Source organism: Malus sylvestris, chromosome 4 (assembly GCF_916048215.2).
Source record: "Malus sylvestris chromosome 4, drMalSylv7.2, whole genome shotgun sequence".
Classification (NCBI taxonomy): domain Eukaryota; kingdom Viridiplantae; phylum Streptophyta; class Magnoliopsida; order Rosales; family Rosaceae; genus Malus; species Malus sylvestris.
Genome location: NC_062263.1, coordinates 30,429,113 through 30,449,381, shown reverse-complemented (window position 1 = coordinate 30,449,381; position 20,269 = coordinate 30,429,113). Strand labels below are relative to the sequence as shown.

At 37.4% G+C, this 20,269-nt stretch overlaps 2 protein-coding genes, 2 long non-coding RNA genes and 3 pseudogenes across 8 annotated transcripts; 3 read left to right on the top strand and 4 right to left on the bottom strand.

The window, feature by feature from the left end:
• The first annotated feature begins 1,714 nt into the window (after positions 1-1,714).
• On the top strand, positions 1,715-3,374 carry LOC126618035 (uncharacterized). The gene is made up of 2 exons (XR_007621634.1): positions 1,715-3,022; positions 3,172-3,374. It is a non-coding gene; the product is annotated as an uncharacterized LOC126618035 (long non-coding RNA).
• LOC126618032 (receptor-like protein kinase FERONIA) lies at positions 3,212-17,831 on the bottom strand. The gene is made up of 2 exons (XM_050286104.1): positions 17,802-17,831; positions 3,212-4,682 (listed from the first exon to the last, which is right to left on the bottom strand). The coding sequence occupies exon 2, from the start codon at positions 4,490-4,492 to the stop codon at positions 3,335-3,337; it is 1,158 nt and encodes a 385-aa protein (XP_050142061.1). The 5' UTR covers positions 4,493-4,682; positions 17,802-17,831; the 3' UTR covers positions 3,212-3,334.
• LOC126618033 (receptor-like protein kinase FERONIA) lies at positions 4,973-10,143 on the bottom strand (annotated as a pseudogene).
• On the top strand, positions 5,258-7,946 carry LOC126618034 (uncharacterized). Of its 2 annotated transcripts, XR_007621633.1 has the most exons (4): positions 5,258-5,608; positions 6,131-6,256; positions 6,608-6,644; positions 6,729-7,946. It is a non-coding gene; the product is annotated as an uncharacterized LOC126618034 (long non-coding RNA). The 2 variants fall into 2 exon arrangements; XR_007621632.1 differs by having other exon boundaries at positions 5,260-5,608; positions 6,608-7,946.
• Positions 11,990-16,339, top strand: LOC126618029 (putative disease resistance protein At1g50180). 4 transcript variants are annotated; one of them, XM_050286101.1, is made up of 3 exons: positions 11,990-13,239; positions 13,695-15,479; positions 15,709-16,339. In XM_050286101.1, the coding sequence occupies exons 1-2, from the start codon at positions 12,207-12,209 to the stop codon at positions 15,467-15,469; spliced, it is 2,808 nt and encodes a 935-aa protein (XP_050142058.1). In that variant the 5' UTR covers positions 11,990-12,206; the 3' UTR covers positions 15,470-15,479; positions 15,709-16,339. The 4 variants fall into 4 exon arrangements, with proteins under 4 accessions (XP_050142058.1, XP_050142060.1, XP_050142059.1 ...); XM_050286103.1 differs by having other exon boundaries at positions 15,684-16,339; XM_050286102.1 differs by having other exon boundaries at positions 15,681-16,339.
• Positions 15,487-17,621, bottom strand: LOC126618328 (receptor-like protein kinase FERONIA; annotated as a pseudogene).
• A 56-nt stretch (positions 17,832-17,887) lies between the features above and the next one.
• On the bottom strand, positions 17,888-19,497 carry LOC126618031 (receptor-like protein kinase FERONIA; annotated as a pseudogene).
• Between the last annotated feature and the right edge of the window lie 772 nt (positions 19,498-20,269).

Sequence of the window (20,269 nt, the reverse complement as noted above, 5' to 3'; positions counted from 1 at the left end):
CAAGTGCAGACGTGTGGCTTTGATCTTGTTTGAAAAGTCAGCCATCTGGAAGATAAGATTTAGCATATGCCATAGATTAGCCTCTCGTGCTACTGGCACCATAAAACCAATGTTCTGAATCGTAATGGATGAGGGTGTGGAAACAACAGAGGAATTGATCAGAGAAACAATGTCAGGGGAAGGAGATGAAGAGTCTGCCATGGAGAAACAATGGCGGTTAGGGTTTGTGCAAAGAGGCGGTGAGAAGAGGCGGTGCAAAAGCGATTAGGATCGGGAGAGTCGGTAAACAAATGGCAATGAAACCATGATAAAGTCTAGAGAGAGAGATTCTGTGGAAGATAGAAATGTAGAGAGAGAAGTAAAAAATATAAATGTGATTGTATTTCACTCAATCAATAAGATTACACTTGATGCTTATATATACATTTATCAAAGAACTACTTAACTAACTAGAATAACAGAAAGTTCTAGCTAAGTTTTATCTCTTGCAATACTACCCTTATTAAGAACCTCATTGATACTAACTAGTCTAGACCGTGCAAATCAGGCTATAGAGAGGACCTCACTGCTACTAACTAGTTCCTAGCTTGTTTAATTATCTCTAATTTTTAGAATTTTCCTATGTCTTTATCTCAATCTTGAGAATTCAGGAAAGAAATTCAACTTCATGGGTATTTTTTTTACACTTGTATGTAATCACATGATAAATGAAAAAAAAAAAAAATTCGTGTTCCCAAGTCTATTTTTCGTTTGTTTATCTGCAAATGCATCTCAAACACTTGTCGAAATTTATAAAATACAATGAAGTTTAGAAAAATCACTTGATTTCTTATAAAAAAAAATGAAGAAGAAGCATGAATTCTACACCTCCATAGAAATTTACAAGTTTATGATGGTAGTCTATAACTTTAAATATAATTAATACTCTTATATAAGAAATATATAGTATTAATTTTCCCACCTTAAAGCTTCATATATTTTAGGAATGTTCATTTGCATTTTTTGACTAGAATTTACTTTTTTAACAAAAGAAAAGATATTTGTCCAAAAAAAAAAGAAGATAATTTGTGCGGCGCACAAGTAAATTGAAAACAACGTCAATGACCGTGCATAAACCTAGTATGTGAAATCTTTTCACTTTAACTAAAGTATTATTTTCACCAATTCTTCCAATTGACTATATTCGAGTTCATTTTTTTTCTTTTAAACAAATTAGCGGTTAACAGGAATTACAAAATAATATCGCCAGGTTAAGTCCGTCTTAAAATACCTTTGCTATAGCCTATGTATGCATATACCTGGTATGTGAAAATGTATTTGTGGAAAAAAGGTAAAATAATTTAATTAACGAATAAAAAATTGGAAATACAAGAAATTACCAAAAAATGGCAAAAAGCAAAGAAGAAACACACACACCACCGCTGTCAAACCTAACCCTTATACTTGAAAAAAGAAAAATCCTTAAAACGCCTGCACTCACACCTGGCCTTCTCAACCTATAAAGGAATGTATTCAATTGAGATTTTAAAAGATTTTAAAAGTGAACGATTTTGATGAATTTCATATATAGTCTGATTTAGTCTACAAAATTATGCTTCTTCCAGTGAGATTTTGGAGGAATTTTGCTCAAAATTCACAGGAGGTCCATGGAAATCCATTAAAAATCCATCAAACTCCATATGTTTATAATTTTTTTAAATCCTTTTATTTTATAATTTAATGCATACACTAATTTTTTTATTTTTTATTTTTTATTTTTATAACAAACGATAACGTTAGTAAGTTAAATTGTTAATTATTAGGGGCAAGGGATTGGTGAGGATCAAACATGCACCGTAGTGCATATACATTATTTCTTTCCATCACTGCGATAAGTGTAATTTGCTAATCCAACACTAATTAAGGTAATAGCCTGTGCGCAAACGAAATCTGAAGTAGATATGATAAGAGTAAGCTTGATATAAATTTATATTTTTTATCTGAAATGACAAAATTGGTATAAGAAAAGGAATTGAATAACTGAACCTAGTCTAAAAAACAACTATGTTGTTGGACCCCAACCTAAAAGACCCGCATGATAATTGGCATGTTGTGTAGGGTACCTTCCTTTCTTCAATCCCTGTAGCCATTTCGGATTTGATCAATTAACATATTTTTTTAATATTTGGTCACTGGATGTAATAGCTGATTTCTTTTCTTTTGTATCCTTGATGGCTAGGGTTTGATGGTGGCTAAATCTAGTTAGAATTGATCTGGTGATATATAGTTTTATATGGAGATGTTAGGTGCAATGCAATGATCTAAAGTTCAGACCCCAAAAAATTTATAATTGGATGATATAAAGCATTTATGCAACAATAAAAAGGACAGTGTCAGGACTCAAAGACTCGGGGAGTTGTTGGAATAAATATGTTTTTATTTAAATATTTTAAATATATTTATATTTTGATTTATTACAAATTTTAAATATAAAACGTAAGTAGTAATTAACTTTATAAATTTATTATTAACCTATGATTTGACAATTGATTTATTTCCACAAAAAGAAACGTACTAAAGCTTCTCATCTTAAAGATGAGATTCCTTCTATAAAGATAAAGATCAAGTCCATGTACTTAATTTCATTCCGTTGTTGATTGTACGTATTGATTTCTTTTGCTTTAATTCCTTGCGGTTATATATATATATATATATATATATATATTTATTTATTTATTTATTGATCTCCTGTACAAGGAGATGCAGGAAAAAGAAAACAATAGTTTATATAATTTTCAAAACAAAAATTGAGTTCTGAAAGCAACATTTTGAAAAGGGTGTGAAGTTCGAAGGTTCATCCAGTGTGCAAGGAAGAACCTTATCAGAAGAAGATGGTTTTGGGCTGTTTTATCTTAGGGACGACGTGGTGTTTGTGAACTGCTTCCACACATTGGGCAGAGCTGCGAAACGTCTTAAAGAGAACGACTTAGTCCGCCACTCATCCCAAGAATCATTCTACACTCAAGGCTTCTACATTTTCCAGGTAATTTCGTTCCTTTCAATTTCAGTTTACAACAGGAGTCAAGCAAACGGTCTTTTGCTCTCGGTTGATTGATAGCTGTATGAATTGTCAAGCCCTGCTTGTAGATATAGTGCTCCCAGTAACACTCAACTCTTTTTGTTTTTGGTCAGACAATTTGAAGCACCTAAGTTAGAAGAAAAAGAAACAAAATTTACCAAATCTTCGCTGTTGTTCTGAAAGTATGTAAATACGAGCCTACTGTAAAAACAAATGGATTTAAGGGCATGGTATACATGAAAATGTCTACATTATTGTTGCCCTATTGGATTTGAATCAACCATCATCAGAAGCAGAAAAATCGATGCTATTCAAATCAAGAGTTGACGCATCCGAAGTTGACAGCTGCCTAACCAAAAATGAGAAAATATCTTCAATTTCACAAATTGACATCCCTTGGTAGCTATAGTCACCTGCAAGACCAACAGAAGCGTCCTTCTTGGCATCTGCACTGTCTTGCAGCTCCAATGCGCACTCGAGTTCCACTTGCACTTCGCCCACTGAGGGCCGCTCTGCTCCTGTAGGACTTACACATCTGTAAACGATATCCATAAATTTTTGCAAACAATCAGGAGCTATTTTACCCCTCAAAGAAGGGTCCATTATATCGCATAAGGTGTCCGGCCTGCCTGTGTATGTCTGAAACTCTTTTGCCCATTTGGCAGTCAACACTTCCAGCAGCACCATTCCAAACGAGTAGACATCAGATTTTTCTGTAAATTGTTCCAAATGGATATACTCGGGATCAGTATACCCGAAAGTGCCCACGATCCTACCAGAGGTCACTCGTATGAATTTATTTGACAAACTAGGAGGACCCATCTTGAACGTTAGTAAGTTTGAAACCTTTGCTTCGAACCTTTCATCCAATAGTATGATGAAGCATTTCACGTCGCGGTGGACAATAACATGTTTTAGCCCTGCATGGAGATAATGCAATGCGCGTGCTACCCCGATACATATGTTCAGCCTCTGCCTCCAGGGCAGCGGATCAAGATCCGCTCTTTTGAACAGCTTAGAAGAGAGGGCACCTTCGGCCATGTAGTCGTAGACAAGGATGAGTTCCTCCTTTTCTTCACAGAATCCAATAACAGGGACAAGGTTGGGGTGGCGCAGCTGGCAGGACAGCAGCACCTCATTCCTGAAGTCTTGTCTGCTGCCTGTAAATCGCTTGATTGCAACAACAGTTGCCCCGCCGTTGATGTACCCTTTATAGACTGAGCCCATGGTATTGCTACCAATATGGAACTTGTCGTTGAAGCATTCAGTGGCTGCTATGATCTCATCTAGCGAAAATCGGCGGCATAATTCCTCCATAAAGGCCCAATCTTGGTTTTGTCTGCGTTTTCTACTTTTATCCCATGATGCTAGTTTCTTCCACGCAGAGAAGAAGAAACATGAGACGGACTTTGCGGTAGTACTGAAACCCATCATTGTGCTAACTGTTGTCTAATTCCAAGATCAGGAGCTCAAAATCTTAGATTTAGACATTAAGAATCAATTGATGATGATCATAAGTCTTGGCACTCCTGGGCAAAGGGGACTTACTTTTGAAGCGGCATCCCCAATGAATTCGTAATGGGACATGGAAATAAATGCAAGAAAATTCAGAGCCAAGTAATTTCTTCGAAACTGGCCAAACTTCGTGTCACATCCCGACCCGGGTCCACCATATTCTGGATTTGTTTCATCACCGTAGTACGATATTGTTCGCTTTGGGTTACCATTTCCTTACAGTTTTGTTTTTGGGAACTCATAGATCACCCATCATGGGATTGCTCTCGCACACTACTCGCTTAACTTTGAAGTTCCAATGGAACTCGAAGTTAGTAAGGTTCCAAAATACCTCGTGCTAGATAAGGATATGAATATACATTTAAAGATCACTTCCTGAACGACGTGAGATGTCATACTTCGAGTTGGATTAGGATGCCCGCAACGCAGACGTCACAAAACAGACACGTAATAATGGCACTATCAAAGCAGACAGATGCGCTGAATGTCGTATTTGAGGAGCTTGAAAAATTCATATTATACCTATACTAAAACCCAAACGCCACTGTACTGTTCACGGACAGTGCGTGGACGAAAATGCCCCTCAATTTGTTTGTTAAGCCAAATTTTTGCCATCTTTTCCACAGTGAAATGACTGCCTTGTCCTCGGAGGCCACGGGTTGATCCTCTCCTGTTTTGATTTCTTTGGATGCTTCGGTGCTCTTTCCTTTTTTCTTTATTGTAGTCGTCGTTCTCACCCATTTTGGGATTAGCTTTCTTTATCTCTCAAACCCTAAATTTTCTCCCTTTTTGATCTCATCTCTGTCCGCTCGCGCCGATCAATCGGTTTGTAAAAATTTCCTCTCTGTCTCTGCTTGCTATCAAAAGTTAGCTTTGCTGTGGTGGGGCACGGTCTCAAACCCTAATTTTTCTACCTTTCTGATCTCATCTCTCTCTGCTCGCGCCGATCGGTTCGTTTGTAAAAATTCATCTCTGTGCCATCGTTGTCACTGCTTGGTATCCAAAATTGGGTTTGCTGTCTTCAGTTCCTTTTTGGTGAGTTTTGTGATTTCCTTACCGTCTGCAGTTCTTTTTTTTTTCCTTCTATATGTTTACATGGGTTTTGTCTGTCAATTTTTTTTCTTTTCTGGATATCGTTTGGATCGATGGTGTGAATGTGTTCTCTGGTTTTGTTTTTTATTTCAGAAGGTGTGGCTGTTCATTTTTTGACCCTTTGTTATCTGCTGTTGTAACATTTTTCATGATTTCTGGAATTTGGGTTTTGAACAATTGGAATACTGCTAGATTCTTATCATTATGTGTAAATTACTGGTGATTTGGATTGGTGTCTGAGATTTAGAGAATGGCTCGCAGCTTTAATTTCTTTTTGCTTCATTTTTACTGTTTTCAAAATTTTTTTATTGCTGGCTATTGATAATTTGAAGTCTGTGAGAGCTTCAATCTGTTGGAATTTTGGGTTATTGCTTCATCGGAATTTGGGCGGTCCAAAATTTGAATTAGAAGAAACCATTTGATTAATATTTTTGGTGGATTGGCTCTCTGTTATTTCTTACCCAGTTGGAAAGTGGAATCCCCAAATTTGAGCTCAGAGCTTTAATTTCTCAATCATTCGTTTCTCTGCACTCTCATCAGTCACTCTTGATGCTCTCTCAGAGGAGCACTGCATATTTAAAGGTGTTGTTGGTATGTGATTCCCACTCCATCTCATCTCTTTTTTGTTTTTTAAAACTTACTGGGTAATTTTCAAACCTTTTATAGTAATTTTCCAGCTCTGTCAAGTAGTTCTCCATTTGATTCCATTTGATTGCTTAATTGAGATTTTTTGTTTCTCTTTTTTGCTCTTTCATCAGTTCATTGGCTTTGATGTTCGGCTTAAGGAAATGGGAAATCATTAATTGGCATTGTTCAAGATATAATTCTGTTTTTTATTTATTTGTGAAACGATTTGGCTGGTGAAGAGAGTAGTTTTTTGTATATAGATTACACACATATGGGCTGATCTATCTTTCCTAATAAATTTCCCATCTGTTTCAGGTATAAAATTGTCTCATCTATTTGCAGACAAGTTTGGGTATGTTCTTACTTCTCGCAAAATGTTTTGTTTTTAGTAATTAGGCAGGCTTAATGTATATGACATTATTTTTGTTTTTGGCAGCAAATCACAGTACAAAGGTGAGCCAATTATTCTCATGGTCTTTTTTTTTTTATAATTTATTTCCTTGGTTAATTAATTAATCTTAGTGAAGGTGTGATTATTGTGTAATTATCTTTTTTTCTTGATTTTATTCCTTTTATTTCTGTGATTTTAAGCGGTGGGAGGCTGTTGCATACCTTGCATGCAATAAGTATAAAATTTGATGTCTTTTTCTGAGCCTTCCCAACCCCTCCCCAAAAAAAAAAAAAAAAATTATTTTGAGTGGAAATGCTCAATCTTTTTGTTTACAAAGGATATCTCTGATTTCGGCTTGGGTATCAGGCCTTCTTAATTATCATCTATTAATCTTTCCATTCATAGTGAAGCTTAATTTTCAACCTGTTTTGAGGTGGCCACGTGAACCATTGTGTATTCGTCTCTGCGTTCTCTCCTTCTTTTAAGAAATTACATTTCCTTTCCCAACTTCAACCCAAACCATTAAGCAAACAAAGATACTCACGGAGGTAGTTGGTGGTTCAAATACCAATTTCAGGCATTGATACTCCAACTCTGTATCAACATTTTTTGCGTTGCATAGGTTATTTTTTTGCAGTTGATAGTAACGAAAAATCTCTTTAGTTTTACATGTGCTTATCTATCATTGTTACTGGTTAATAATTTCTTTACTGCCCTACATATTTTGGCTTATTAGATTGGCCTTCATAAATTGAAGTACAAATGAACTCATTGCCTGTTTACCCCTGCTATTATTTTTATCAGTGGTTTAACCTTCTGTTTTAAATGCTTTAACTACGTTAAGGGTGGAAATCTGTATATGTTTCAAAAACCAATTTACTTAACAAATTTCTTTTATATCTTTTCCATCTTCCTCAATAAGTTTTCTTTAACAAAACTAAAATCTTTCAGTTGTAACAACCAAAACCAAATGAGCCAGTTACATTTTCCTTTATTTTGCGACAATTTCAAACATGTATGTGTAATTTGATATGCATTGATGTAAACTGTAGTAATTGAAACCTTTTTCAGTTTTTAGTGTCTTTATGTATTTCAGTTTTTACTTTTCTGTGTATATATTATGTCTTGCATTCTTTCATTTAGTTTTCAAACTACAAGTGAGTATACCAGAAGACTACAGCTTTCCATTCATAAGTAATACTATTATTCTCTCTGTTGCCAACTTTTCTTGAGTGATAGTTTAGTTAATTTCTTAATACTTTCTTGCAGGTTACATACATATGGTTTATACAAAGAGTTTCTGGTGATGGGAAATTTCAGGTATATGCAATAATGAGAATGCAAAGTAATAGGTTTGTCGTCTTTTGATTTATATTAATTTCTTATTGTTTCGCAGATTAATAATTATGCGACTGATTATATTTTATTGTGTTAATGTGTAGTGTAGATAATTTTAACCAACATTATAGAATCCAATTTCTGTTGAAAATTTTGAATGTTCTTTGATGGAAAAGGTTATGATAAATTGCAAGATAGAATTTCTATTATGAGTTCTTCAGCTGATTTGGGGCATGTTTCTTTACTACGCTTAATTTCATTCGGAAACGAATAGTGTTTATCATCACCAAGTGGTATAAAAAGTATTTTAAATTATTTTTAATCAATCTATTGCCAAGTTTCCCAACGGGTTTCTTATTTTATTTTCCATTATTTTGCAAGAAACCAAAGTCTTTCCATGCTCGACAGTTATGCGTGCTCAAGAGTTAACCTGTTTTGTTTGATCATTCTGTTATAATATTCTATGTGGTTGCAAGTTTGAAAAAAAAGGAGGATAGGTCTTTTCGTTTGTTGAGAAAAAGGGGAAATGTAGGGAGACAGATCAATTATGAACAAATTAGCATGGTTCGTCCTAATGCTTATAGTTAGGTTGCTGATTTGCTTCCTCATTTCTTCATTGGTGATTTGTGTTTTCAGTGATTTTCCATTCTTGGGTAATAAGTATATGTCAAGAGTTAATGTGTTTAGTTTCTTTTTTTTTTTTTTTTTTTTTTTTTTTTTATCGTTGTGGTTTTGTGTCGTGATTAGAGGTTCCGAAAGAGAAATATGACTTTTTTTTTTATTTGGACAGAGGAGGGGGGCGAGGAAGTTTTGTTCAAATTTGGTTTTTTCCGATGGCTTAGGAAGAAATGTCACTATTGATATTGCAGGTGTCCAGCTTGCAGAAATTACAAGGTATGCTACAATCTATACTTCTTTATTAGATTTGATTCAAATTAATAGATTTCGGTGAGAAAGAAACTTTTATCTTTTCTTTCAGTTAAGGACAGTTAGGACTTCAATTTGTAAAAGATATGAAGTATTAGAACAATGGCAATAGAACCGTCAATCCATATGGTTGTAAATAGATTTCAACATATATCTAAATAGTATTGCATATCGTATGTATTTAGAACTTTCCGCATGTTTCTACAGTTTTTAAACCCGCAGCATCGCGCGGGCATCGTTGCTAGTCAAACCTAAAACTCAACATCCAAACCTAACCAACGACTGGTAGGTAGCTATCTAGGAAGCCACACCCCAATTTCAATGCGAAATTCGATTAAACTAATACAAGAAACACAAGACTAATAAACATTCGATAGTTTTTTTCTTTTTTTTTTCCTTTTTTTTTTTCCAACAGCATCGCGTTTTTCTACATAAACTTTAATTATTTACTGGCCAGAATATTCGAATTCAGAGCTACCGTCGTCATCAGAAAGTACTGAAAAATCAGCAGACCTGGTTGGGCTAACTACTGGACCCATCTTCGACAGCCGGAAGTTAGAAAGCTTGGCCTCTAAGTTTTGGTCCAATAGTATGTTGTCGCATTTGACGTCTCGGTGGATGACAACATGTTTAACCCCTGCGTGAAGGTAGTGTATTGCGCGTGCCACTCCAATACAGATATTCAGCCTTTGCTTCCAAGACAACGGATTCTTATTATCGTTACAAGGATTGAAAAGAGAATCAGAGAGGGAACCGTTGGACATGTAATCCTAAACAATGGCATACTCTACCTTGTCTTGGCAGAAAATCCGATTAGAGAGATGACATTGGGGTGGCGCAACTGGCACAGTAGCTGCACCTCTGCCTTGAACTCGCGCCCCTGCTGAATATTGAAATGTGCACCGGGGATGCGTTTGATTGCAACCGTGGAAGTTACCCCGTTGAGATTGGTGTATCCTATGTAGACATCTGCATTGCCCCTCCCTAGAATTTTATTGAAGTTTTGAGTTGCTGCTAAGATCTCTGCGAATGAAAACCGACGACACAATTCTTCTGGAAACGCCCATTTAGCTTCATCTCGATCTGTATCTGTAGGTTTTCTTCTATGATCAGATGAATATGGTGCACATTTCTTCCACAAATTATTGAAGAAACGTGACATATCTGACTGTTTAGTACTACTACTAAATATCATAATCCATAAAACAGAAATATAACATGGATCTTAATTCGTTTAAACCAAGTTGGCTAACTAGTCTTGATGCCTGCCATTGTTGGGAAGATTCTTAGCTATATATCCCGAGATTCTTAGGTAATTGTTGGGAAGATTCTACTTTGGCACGACCGTTGAGGGATCCTGTGTAGGTCTTACTCCACGTCGGATTTCAACGATCCAACTGTTCAACTTTTAAGTTTTTTCTCAAAGATTATCTCTACAAAAATCATCCAGATTCAAAATCGTTTAACTGTTGGATTAAATGGTAATCGTAATAGTATTTCTTTGAAAAACTGTATTTGTTCATTTCTTAATTGGATGCCTTAATATTTTTGAATTTGTCTAAATTTTTACAAAGGTGATCTATGAATGATGTGTACTAAAATATAGACGGTTTGGATAGTTGAAAAATGTTACGGAATGAACACCACATTCAAAAGGAAGAAAATGAATGAATGAATACAGTTCTAAAAATAAATACTTAAAATGACTACCATTGAATCCAACGATCGTATAATTTTAAATTTTGATGATTTTTCAGAAGAGATCGTCTTTGAGGGAAGGAGACTGTATATGTATGTGTATCCATACACACAAATATGACAAGGACCTCACGCGTTGCTCTCAAATATTAATTACTTTAAAGTGGAAATTAATTGAAGGGCTGGGTGGGTACTATATGATGATAGAATAGCCCTAGCCCCACATTCACATCAAAATAATTCCAGTCACGCACGCCAGATTGGACCATTCACCACCCTCCCAACAAGTGGAGAGAAACTTCTTGCTGTAAATTCCCTTCTAACGACCAAGGTATAAAATATCGATGATATCGGAAATATCGGTAGTTAAAAAACACGGAAATTTCGATGGAAATATTGGGATATTATCGATATCGATAAAAATTGAATAAAACCACGGAAATTGTAAGAAAAACTTGGAAATTTTTATTGAAACTTTTCAGGATGTTTATTTAGTCAATTATCTATTAGTTTATCACAAAAAATTGGAAGGAAGTGCATTGTATGATAGATATAACTGATTTAAGTTGATTATATAGCGAGCTGGCAAACATGGTTAGTGTAGAAAATATGTAGTAATTAATGAAAGAAGTTTAAACACACCATAATCATTTATATATGATGAATTAGTACAATATTTTACACTTTATACATTGCATGGTAAGATACATGAGTGACTTAGCAAGATCTAAAATATCGATGATATCGGAAATATCGGTAGTCTAAAAACACGGAAATTTCGATGAAAATATCAGAATATTATGGATATTTTAAACCATGGTAACGACAGAGAGAGATATACACAAACAAATATAAACTCGGGATATATAGTTAAGAAGCTTACCAATAATTACCTACTGAAGCAAACTTGGTCTTGTTTCCAATTATTTTTTCTTCTTTCTTCACGCGTTGCCCTCAAATATTAATGTACTCTAAATTGGAAAATAATTGAAGGGTTGTAAGGATATTATATGATAATATAATAGCCCCACATTCACGTCAAAATATTTGCAGTCACGCACGCCAGATTGGACCATTCGCCACCTTCCCAACAAGAGAAGAGAAACTTCCTGCTGCATAGACAGACACAAGCGGATATAAACTCGAGATATATAATTTAGCCATGAATCTTCCCAACAATTACCTACTGAAAGGGACTCAGTCTCGTTTTTTTTTGGAAATTTTAACGAAAAGCAGTCGGTACTGTCATTTTAACGAAAAATCATATTTTTACACTAAAAAATCAATCATGATACTATTTACTTCACCCTTTATTTTGTCCTTATCATTAAAACTCAAAGTTTCAAGATCTTTTATGTTTTCTTTTTTTTCGCTTCTTCCTTCTCCACTGAATGAGACTCGGACGGTGGAAAATATCAAAATAATTGCCAGTTGGTTATACAAATCACAAAGAAAGAAAGAAGGGAAGAGTTTTTTTCTTCTTCTTTTCTTGTGTGTGTAAAATCAACCTTTGTTTTGCTGTAATTTTGAGGATCAGGAAGTAGCTAGCAAGCACAAAGCATGGCAGAGTCAGTGGTATACTTTGTCATTGAAAGGCTTGGGGACCTGCTGATTGAAAAAGCCACCTTCTTACACGGGGTCAAGCAAAACGTTGAGCAGATCCGAGTCGAACTGAGTCGGATGCAATGCTTCTTGAAAGATGCCGATAAGAGGCAAGACGAGGATGACAGCATTCGGAATTGGGTTTCCGAGATTAGAGAAGTTGCTTATGATGCAGAGGATGTCATTGGAAGTTTTACCATCAAAATTGCAACACCAATTTCCAATCCGCTAAAAAGGTACGCTTGTTTTTTCAACCAAGCTTCAAACCTTTATGGAGTTGGGTCCGAGATTGAGGCCATCAAAGCTAGAATTTCTGACCTTACTAGAAGTACACAAACTTACGGCTTGACTGTAGTAAGAGATCATCAAGGCTCGTCGAGTATTGCGTTTGAGAAGCAAAGACAATTGAGGTGGTCTTATTCCCATGTTATTGATGACCATATCGTTGGTTTACAAGGAAGCATAAACGAACTAGTGGCGGAGCTCATGAATGAAGAAAAACACGGTCGAGTTGTGTCCATTTGTGGGATGGGCGGTTTGGGGAAGACCACTCTTGCCAAGGAAATTTACCGCAATGATCATGTTAGGCGTTATTTTGACGCTTCTGCGTGGGCTTATATATCTCAACAATGCAAACCAAGAGATGTTTGGGAAGGCATTCTGATTAAGCTAACCTCTCCATCGAAAGAGGAGAGGGATCACATTTTGAAATTGAGAGACGAAGAGCTTGCAAAGAAGCTTTATCAAGTTCAAATAGAGAAGAAATATTTGGTGGTTCTTGATGACATTTGGTCGATTGAGGCCTGGAAAATTCTAAGTCCTGCCTTTCCATCGTCGGGAAAAGGGTGCAGCAGAATATTGCTTACAACTCGTAATAAGGACTTAGCTTCCTTTGTAGACCGAAGCGGCCTTCATGAGCCGAGGAACTTAACTGAAGAAGAGGGTTGGGAGTTGCTTCAGAAGAAGGCATTTCCAAGAAATGGTGATCCAGGTAGTTTACCATTCCAATTTCTTAAGTATGCATCCGGATTTTGTATCAATATGCATTTCCTAATTATATAAATAGTACTAAGCGCTAACTAGTTAGAAACTTAATACGATCTAACCCAGAAATTAATAACTTCTCTTCTTGCAAGGTATATAATTTGAAGTTTGTCATTAAAATCTACCCTACCAAGGATCCATAAATGAATAAAATGCCATCACTACTTCAGATTTGCAATCATTTCTTCAGTTTCACGGATCCTAATTCAAATTCTTGATTTCCTATATGCGAAGAATTTTAAAACAAAAAAATAATGGTGTCTCAGAAATTTTGGGAACCTACATATATTGTTTAGTTGTTGATCCTTTATGTGCATACTCTGTTTCATCACATTTTCTTATAGGATTGCTATTCCCAACTGAGAGAGTTTTGCTAAATTGTTTTCTTCTTTAATATTGCAGATTTTATCAGAAGCAAAGATAAGGAGCAGTTAGGGAGGGAAATGGTGAAAAAGTGTGCTGGCTTGCCTTTGGCCATTGTTGTGCTTGGAGGACTTTTGGCCACTAAAGAAACAGTGCACGAGTGGGATATCGTCCTCAGAGATATTCTTTCGTATCTAAAGCGAGCCAAAGGGCATGAGCAACACTCTACGGTACCTGAGGTTTTGGCTTTGAGTTATCATGATTTGCCTTTTATATTGAAACCCTGTTTCCTTTATTTGAGCCATTTTCCGGAAGATTTTGAAATTCCGAGGAGAAAACTGGTTCAATTATGGATTGCAGAAGGCATTGTATCGCCACACCATGAAGCAGAGGGAGATGAAACAATAGAGGATGTTGCGGAACGCTACTTGGGTTACTTGATTAATAGGTGCATGGTTCAAGTGGGAGCTCTCGGCTCAACTGGAAGAATTAAAACTTGCCGCCTCCATGATCTTATGCGTGACTTGTGCTTGTCGAAAGCAAAGCAGGAAAATTTTCTCCAGACTGTTCGCTGTTTGGATGAAGGTATGATGGTGGATTCTTCTTCTTCTTCTCGCATGCTTTCTGAAGCAAAATCAACTGGTAAAACTCGCAGACTTGCTGTCTTCTTACCTTCAGATGTCGATAATCTTATCCCGTCTAAGTACAAAGAAGATTCCAACCTCAGTCTCAGGTCACTTATATATTTCCATGCAAGCAAGTGTAGATTGGTAAGTTGGCAGCTTACAAAAACAATTTTGGAGTTCAAAATGCTCAAAGTTCTCGATCTTGAAGGTGTCAAGGGACCATACGAAAAGTTACCTAAAGATATCGGGGGATTGGTTCAGTTGCAGTTTCTAAGTTTGAAGAAAACACGTATACAAGCATTGCCATCATCCATCGGCAATTTGATCCACTTGAAAACTCTAAATTTGCAAACCTTAAGCAAATTGAGTTGGGACCCAACAGTGCAAATTCCGAATGTGATTTGGAAGATGGAAGGGCTAAGGCATTTATATCTTCCCAAGTGGTGTGGCAATGCAGTTGATAAGCTGCAACTGGGAAATCTGATCAACTTGCAGACACTCGTAAACTTTCCTGCAAACAAATGCGACGTAGAAGATCTTCGCAAGCTGACCAATCTTAGAAAATTGGTGTTGAATGATCCAAAACATTTCAATAATTTGTTGAAAATTTTCAATCCCCAAAACAGAACGTTAAGCTGCCTTGAGTCTTTGTCCTTGACAAGTGAGACACTTTCATTCCCTGATGAGGTTGTTGATGTTACACAAGTAATGTTAAGCTGTCGTCGTCTTAAAAAATTGCATGTGGAAGGGCGGATAGAGAAGCTGCCAGAATACCATCAGTTCCCTCCAAACCTTGCCAAGTTAACATTGTGGGGCTCTAAACTTGAGGAAGATCCAATGCCAACACTGGAAAAACTGCCGAACTTGAGAATTTTAAGCGGATGGCAAATGTTCATGGGGAAGAAAATGGTCTGCTCTAACCAAGGTTTCCCAAAACTCAAGTCTCTACTCCTCCGAGGGTTTTCTAAGTTAGAGGATTGGACGATGGAAGAAGGAGCCCTGCCTAGTCTTTGTCGTTTGGAAATATCAAATTGCACCAAACTGAAGACGATTCCGGATTCTCTGAGGTTTGTGAAAACACTTCAGGAATTGGAGATATACGGATGCTTATTCAAGATCAACATTGGAAGTGAAGGAGAGGATTTTTACAAAGTGCAACATGTACCGTCCATTGTAGTACGCAACTGAAGTTAATTCGGTAAGAATTGTTGAAGAATGTAAAAGAAAAGAGTTTATTTCTTCATTGGTTATTTCATTGTACCTCTTGTAATGTTCTTGTAGTGAGAAGTAATAGCTACTCCTATGCACTAACAAATCAGTACCAAATGAATCTCACAGCCACTCCCGCAAATATATATTTGAGAAATTTTCATTGATCTCAGTAAATGATGTATCTTAGTAGGTATAGTCTTCCATGTCATGGGCAGGAGGAGGAGGAGGGGCAAGAGAAGTGGTTGTAGTTGTCCCCGACTCCTTGAGCTGCTTGATGGCATCTGCACTCCCCTGCAGCTCCAGTGCACACTCAAGTTCCACCTCCATTTCACCCATCATGGGCTGTCCAGCTCCTGTCAGCGTGCACATCTATTAGCGATGTTCATAAATTTTCTCAAACAATGTGGAGCTACTTTTCCCACCAGAAATGGATCAATCATAGCAGCGAAAGTCTCACCCTTGTCCACGCATTCAGGTATCTCTGTTGAAGAAGATTTGGCACACAACGCTTCAAATAACACCATTGCGAATGAGAAGAGATCAGATTTTTCAGTAAGTTGTCCGGACAATGCATACTCTAGATCAAGATAGCCTATTGTACCGGATACCCCCGAGTTCAATTTGATTAATGCATTTGACAAGGTAGGAGGACCCAACTTGGCAATCCCCAAAGAAAGCTTGAGCACCAAGTTTTGGTCTAATATAATGTAGGAGCATTTTATGTCTCGATGGATGACAGCATGCTCAACCCCATGCGTGGAGGTAGTGTATTGAACGCGCCATTCCAATACAAATTTTCAGCCTTTGCTTCCAAGTCAAGGAAGGGAAAGGGATCTTTATTTTTAATATTGGAAGGATCAAAGAGTAATCACAGAGGGAACCGTTGGGCATGTAGTCGTAGACAATGATACACTACATTTTATGGGCGGAATCCGATGAGAGGTGAGGTTGGGATGGTGCAGCTGTCACAGTAGCTCAGCTGTACCTCCGCCCTGAGCTCACGCATTCCCTGTTTTGAAACTCTGGAAATGCCCTTGATTGCAACGACGTCTTTCCTGTCATCACCCTCATAGACCTTAATATATCCCTTGTATATTGAGCCAATGCTACCCATACCAATACATAAGCTCTCGTTGAAACATTGAGTTGCTGCACTGATCTCAGCATGTGTAAAACCATGGCATAATTCTTCTGGAAACGCCCAATCTTTTTGTTTCTTCTTCCGAAGAGAGAAGAAATGTGAGACAGACTGCACAGTACACCCAATCACACATCGAAACGTGGACGCAAAGTGATCCTCCTCATCCTATAATACATAGATATTTGAGAGAGAGAGAGAGAGAGAGAGAGAGAGAGTCCAAAATCATTAACCAGCTGCAGCATGCTGGTTTCTTCTTCGAAGACCTGCTGCAAATAGCAGTGTCAAGACTCAAAGCCTTCCAGAAGATCAAGACTTTAACTTAAGAGAAACTCAATTCAACTCAACTCAACTGTCAACAATATGATTTTTTCCGATCCATCCAAAAAATGCGAGCTGCGTTCACATCAAAGAGAAAGTCCCTGCTGCTTTATATAATTGAAGGGTTGTGTGGAAACCATACAATAGGATAATATCCCACATTCACAGAAACATAGAATCAGTGGCGGTGTTTTAAGTCAATCACGGACTATCATGTGTTTTAATTTACTCACATCAATGATCGATGCATGATTTACTTGTGATACCACCACGTTCATAGGGTCCCAGTGCTAGGAAGTTGCCAGATTGGACCATTCCCGTAGCCCAGCTTTTAATTATTTTTCCTTTTTGTTAGAACTAATGGCTTGTTTGATCTTCAATTTTTTGTTTTCAGTTTTTGAAATACAAACAGAGCAATGTCTCTCTCTCCAGTGTGAAAATACAAACAGAAGGTTTGATCTTCAATATTTTCTTCTTCTCTTCCTTGTCAAGATTCCGACAAGCAGAACCACTAGGTCCACCATAATAAACTGATGAAAGATGAGTTCCATTTGAATCAACAAATACATATATTTCGTCTCTGCTTCCAGGGAACCAGTGGTGGATCTTTTTTATGATCACGCGACCAGTTGTTGGGAATAGGCTGGAACAGAGGTCAGCGTTGGACATCCAGTCGTAGAACGTGATGAGAGGAACAGTAGCACCATCGTTGATGTACCCTTAATTTATAGAAATCGGCGGCATAATTCCTGCTACTCATACGCGTGTACATGGCAAGTTGGTAATGCTGACACGGAAAGACAATGCGAGAAAATTCAAACCCAAGTAATTTCTTTGAAACCGGGCAACCTTTGAGTTGGATTGGGATGCAAGTAATGCTATAGCGATGAATATTGAATTAGATGAGCTTGAAAATTTCATATTAAAGCTCAAACTCAACATACAATTACCGAACGACTGGTAGCTTGAAAGTATTAATCAAATTAATCAAATTAATCAATGCTGATATTGGATTGGTGACAATACAAGTGCTAGCTAATACAAAAAATACAAGACAAACTATACTTAACAGCATCACATTTCTCTAAATTATTGTTTACCAGCTAGAATATTTGAATTCGAAGCTATTGTCATCAGAAGGTACTGGAAGATCATAACTATTTGAATCAAGGTCAGCAGACCCAGTGGAGCTAACTACTGGATGGCGTGGAGTACGCGGACGCATATCCAACGAGGAGAAAGCATCATTGATTTCAGGAATTGATAGAGAAGGGCTGTTTGACGGCGTCTGCACTTTCCTGCATCTGCAGTGCGCTCTCTAGTTCCACCTCCACTTCCCCCATTGAGTGCCGTTCAGCTCCGCTAGGGCGAACACATCTCTGGATGATTTCCACAAATTTCTTCAAACAGTCCGGAGCTATTTGTCTCGTCAGAAATGGATCAATCATATCAAGAGAAGTTTCACCCGTTTTCAGTGAATTATAAATATCTACTGGCAGAGATTTTCCACACAAGGCTTCCAATAACACCAATCCAAATGAGAAGACATCAGATTTTTCCGTGAGTTGACCATAGAAAGCCTCTGGAGCAATATAACCGTATGTACCATTTACCATCACGGAGTCCCATCTAATTAATCCATTCGACAGAGTACGAGGGCCTGTCATGCACCTCCCAAAGTCGGAAAGCTTTGGCACGAACTGTTCATCCAATAGAATATTGGAACTATTCACAAATCGATGGACAATAGAATGCTTAACCCCGGTGTGGAGGTGTTGTAATGCACTCGCCACCCCGATGCAGATATTCAACCTTTGCTTCCACGACAGCTGTAGGACTGGATCCCTATCGAGGGGATCATCAAGGTACTTAGAGAGGGCACCATTGGACATGTAGTTGTAAACGATGAGGCACTCTTCTTTTTCTTCGCAGAATCCGATGATAGAGATAATGTTTGGGTGGCGCAGCTGGCAGAGTAGCTGCACCTCCGTCCTGAACTGCTCTTTTGAATCTCCCACAAAGCGTTTGATTGCAACCACTTTGTCGCTGCCGATAGTACCCTTGTACACGGAGCCGTTGTCATCTGAAGCAATACGTAAGCTGTTACTGAAACATTGTGTTGCTGCTCTCATCTCGCCGAGTGAAAAGCGACGGCAGAAGTCTTCCGCAAAGGCCCGGTTTTGGCTTTGTGCTGTGCGGTTGGATCTGGTCTTGTTTTGATCACCGTCATTACTCCGAGGAGAAAAGAAACGCGAGATAAACTGTGCAAGAAACCCCATCAGGCATCAAAAGTTGATGTCTTGTCTTGCATCTACTTGAAATATAAAATGTCAGAAAACGAAAGCCCTCTGCAGTTACAGTTGGCTCAAAAGTCGACTCATTCATACTTTTCCAAATTCATCAAATAATCTCAAACGAGTACAACATGTCAGCAAATCATGATCGAGAGATCCAAAACTAGGTTTCGTGGAAACTCACCCATTAGTTCTGTAACTCAATGTTCAACCCAACGACTTGTAGCGATAACGGGGGGAATTCAACACCCCACTTTCAATGAGGATATTGCTCCAAAAATTAAGGGATGTTCATGTTGAAATATCCCATATCGACCGTATCAACGAGAAAATAAAAGTTTAAATATCATAAACCCACTCCAACTAGCACCGATGCATTTTGTGATAAAAACCTCACATCTGATGGATTGTGCATGTGATAATTATCAAGTTGGAGACAATATCAGTATTGTTGGAAATGGACCGTATACCTGATGGATTGTGCATGTGGTAATTATCAAGTTGGAAACAATATCGGTGTTATTGGAAGTATGTCGTATGGCCTGTGATAATTCTACAGTTCACGTTTAATCGCATTCGTAAGAGAGACAAAGAGATGTTTATATCTCTTAACAATGCTATGATTCTTGATGACATTTGGTCAATTGAGGCTTGGAAAATTTTGTCCTGCCAAGTATTGCTTATAACTCGTAATAAAGAATCATCGTAAATCAAAAGGGAAGATTGATCGGTACTTATAATAGTACTGATCATTTCACATTAAAGAGGCGTCCCTACTTAGAATTAAGTGGTAATGTATTAAGTCAATCACGTACTATCATGCATTTTAAATTTGTCACATCAATACATGATTTATTTGTGATGCCACCACTATACGTAGAGTCCTAGTGCAAGGAAGGTTGTCAAATTGCACTTAAAACATTTTTCGTGGCTGAGACTGGACTCCAAGAATAATGAGATTTGTGAGTTTAAGTACAAGAATACAAGCTAGCGGGAATTGTTGGAATCTAAAGGGGTAGAGAA

What these genes read in the sequence shown, in the direction of transcription:
- LOC126618029 (XM_050286101.1), top strand. Translation starts at nt 12,207, where the DNA reads ATGGCAGAGTCAGTGGTATACTTTGTCATTGAAAGGCTTGGGGACCTG. An exon ending in TCCAAGAAATGGTGATCCAG is followed by an intron (nt 13,240 to 13,694) that starts GTAGTTTACCAT and finishes TTAATATTGCAG; the next exon opens with ATTTTATCAGAAGCAAAGAT.
- LOC126618032 (XM_050286104.1), bottom strand. Translation starts at nt 4,492, where the DNA reads ATGATGGGTTTCAGTACTACCGCAAAGTCCGTCTCATGTTTCTTCTTC.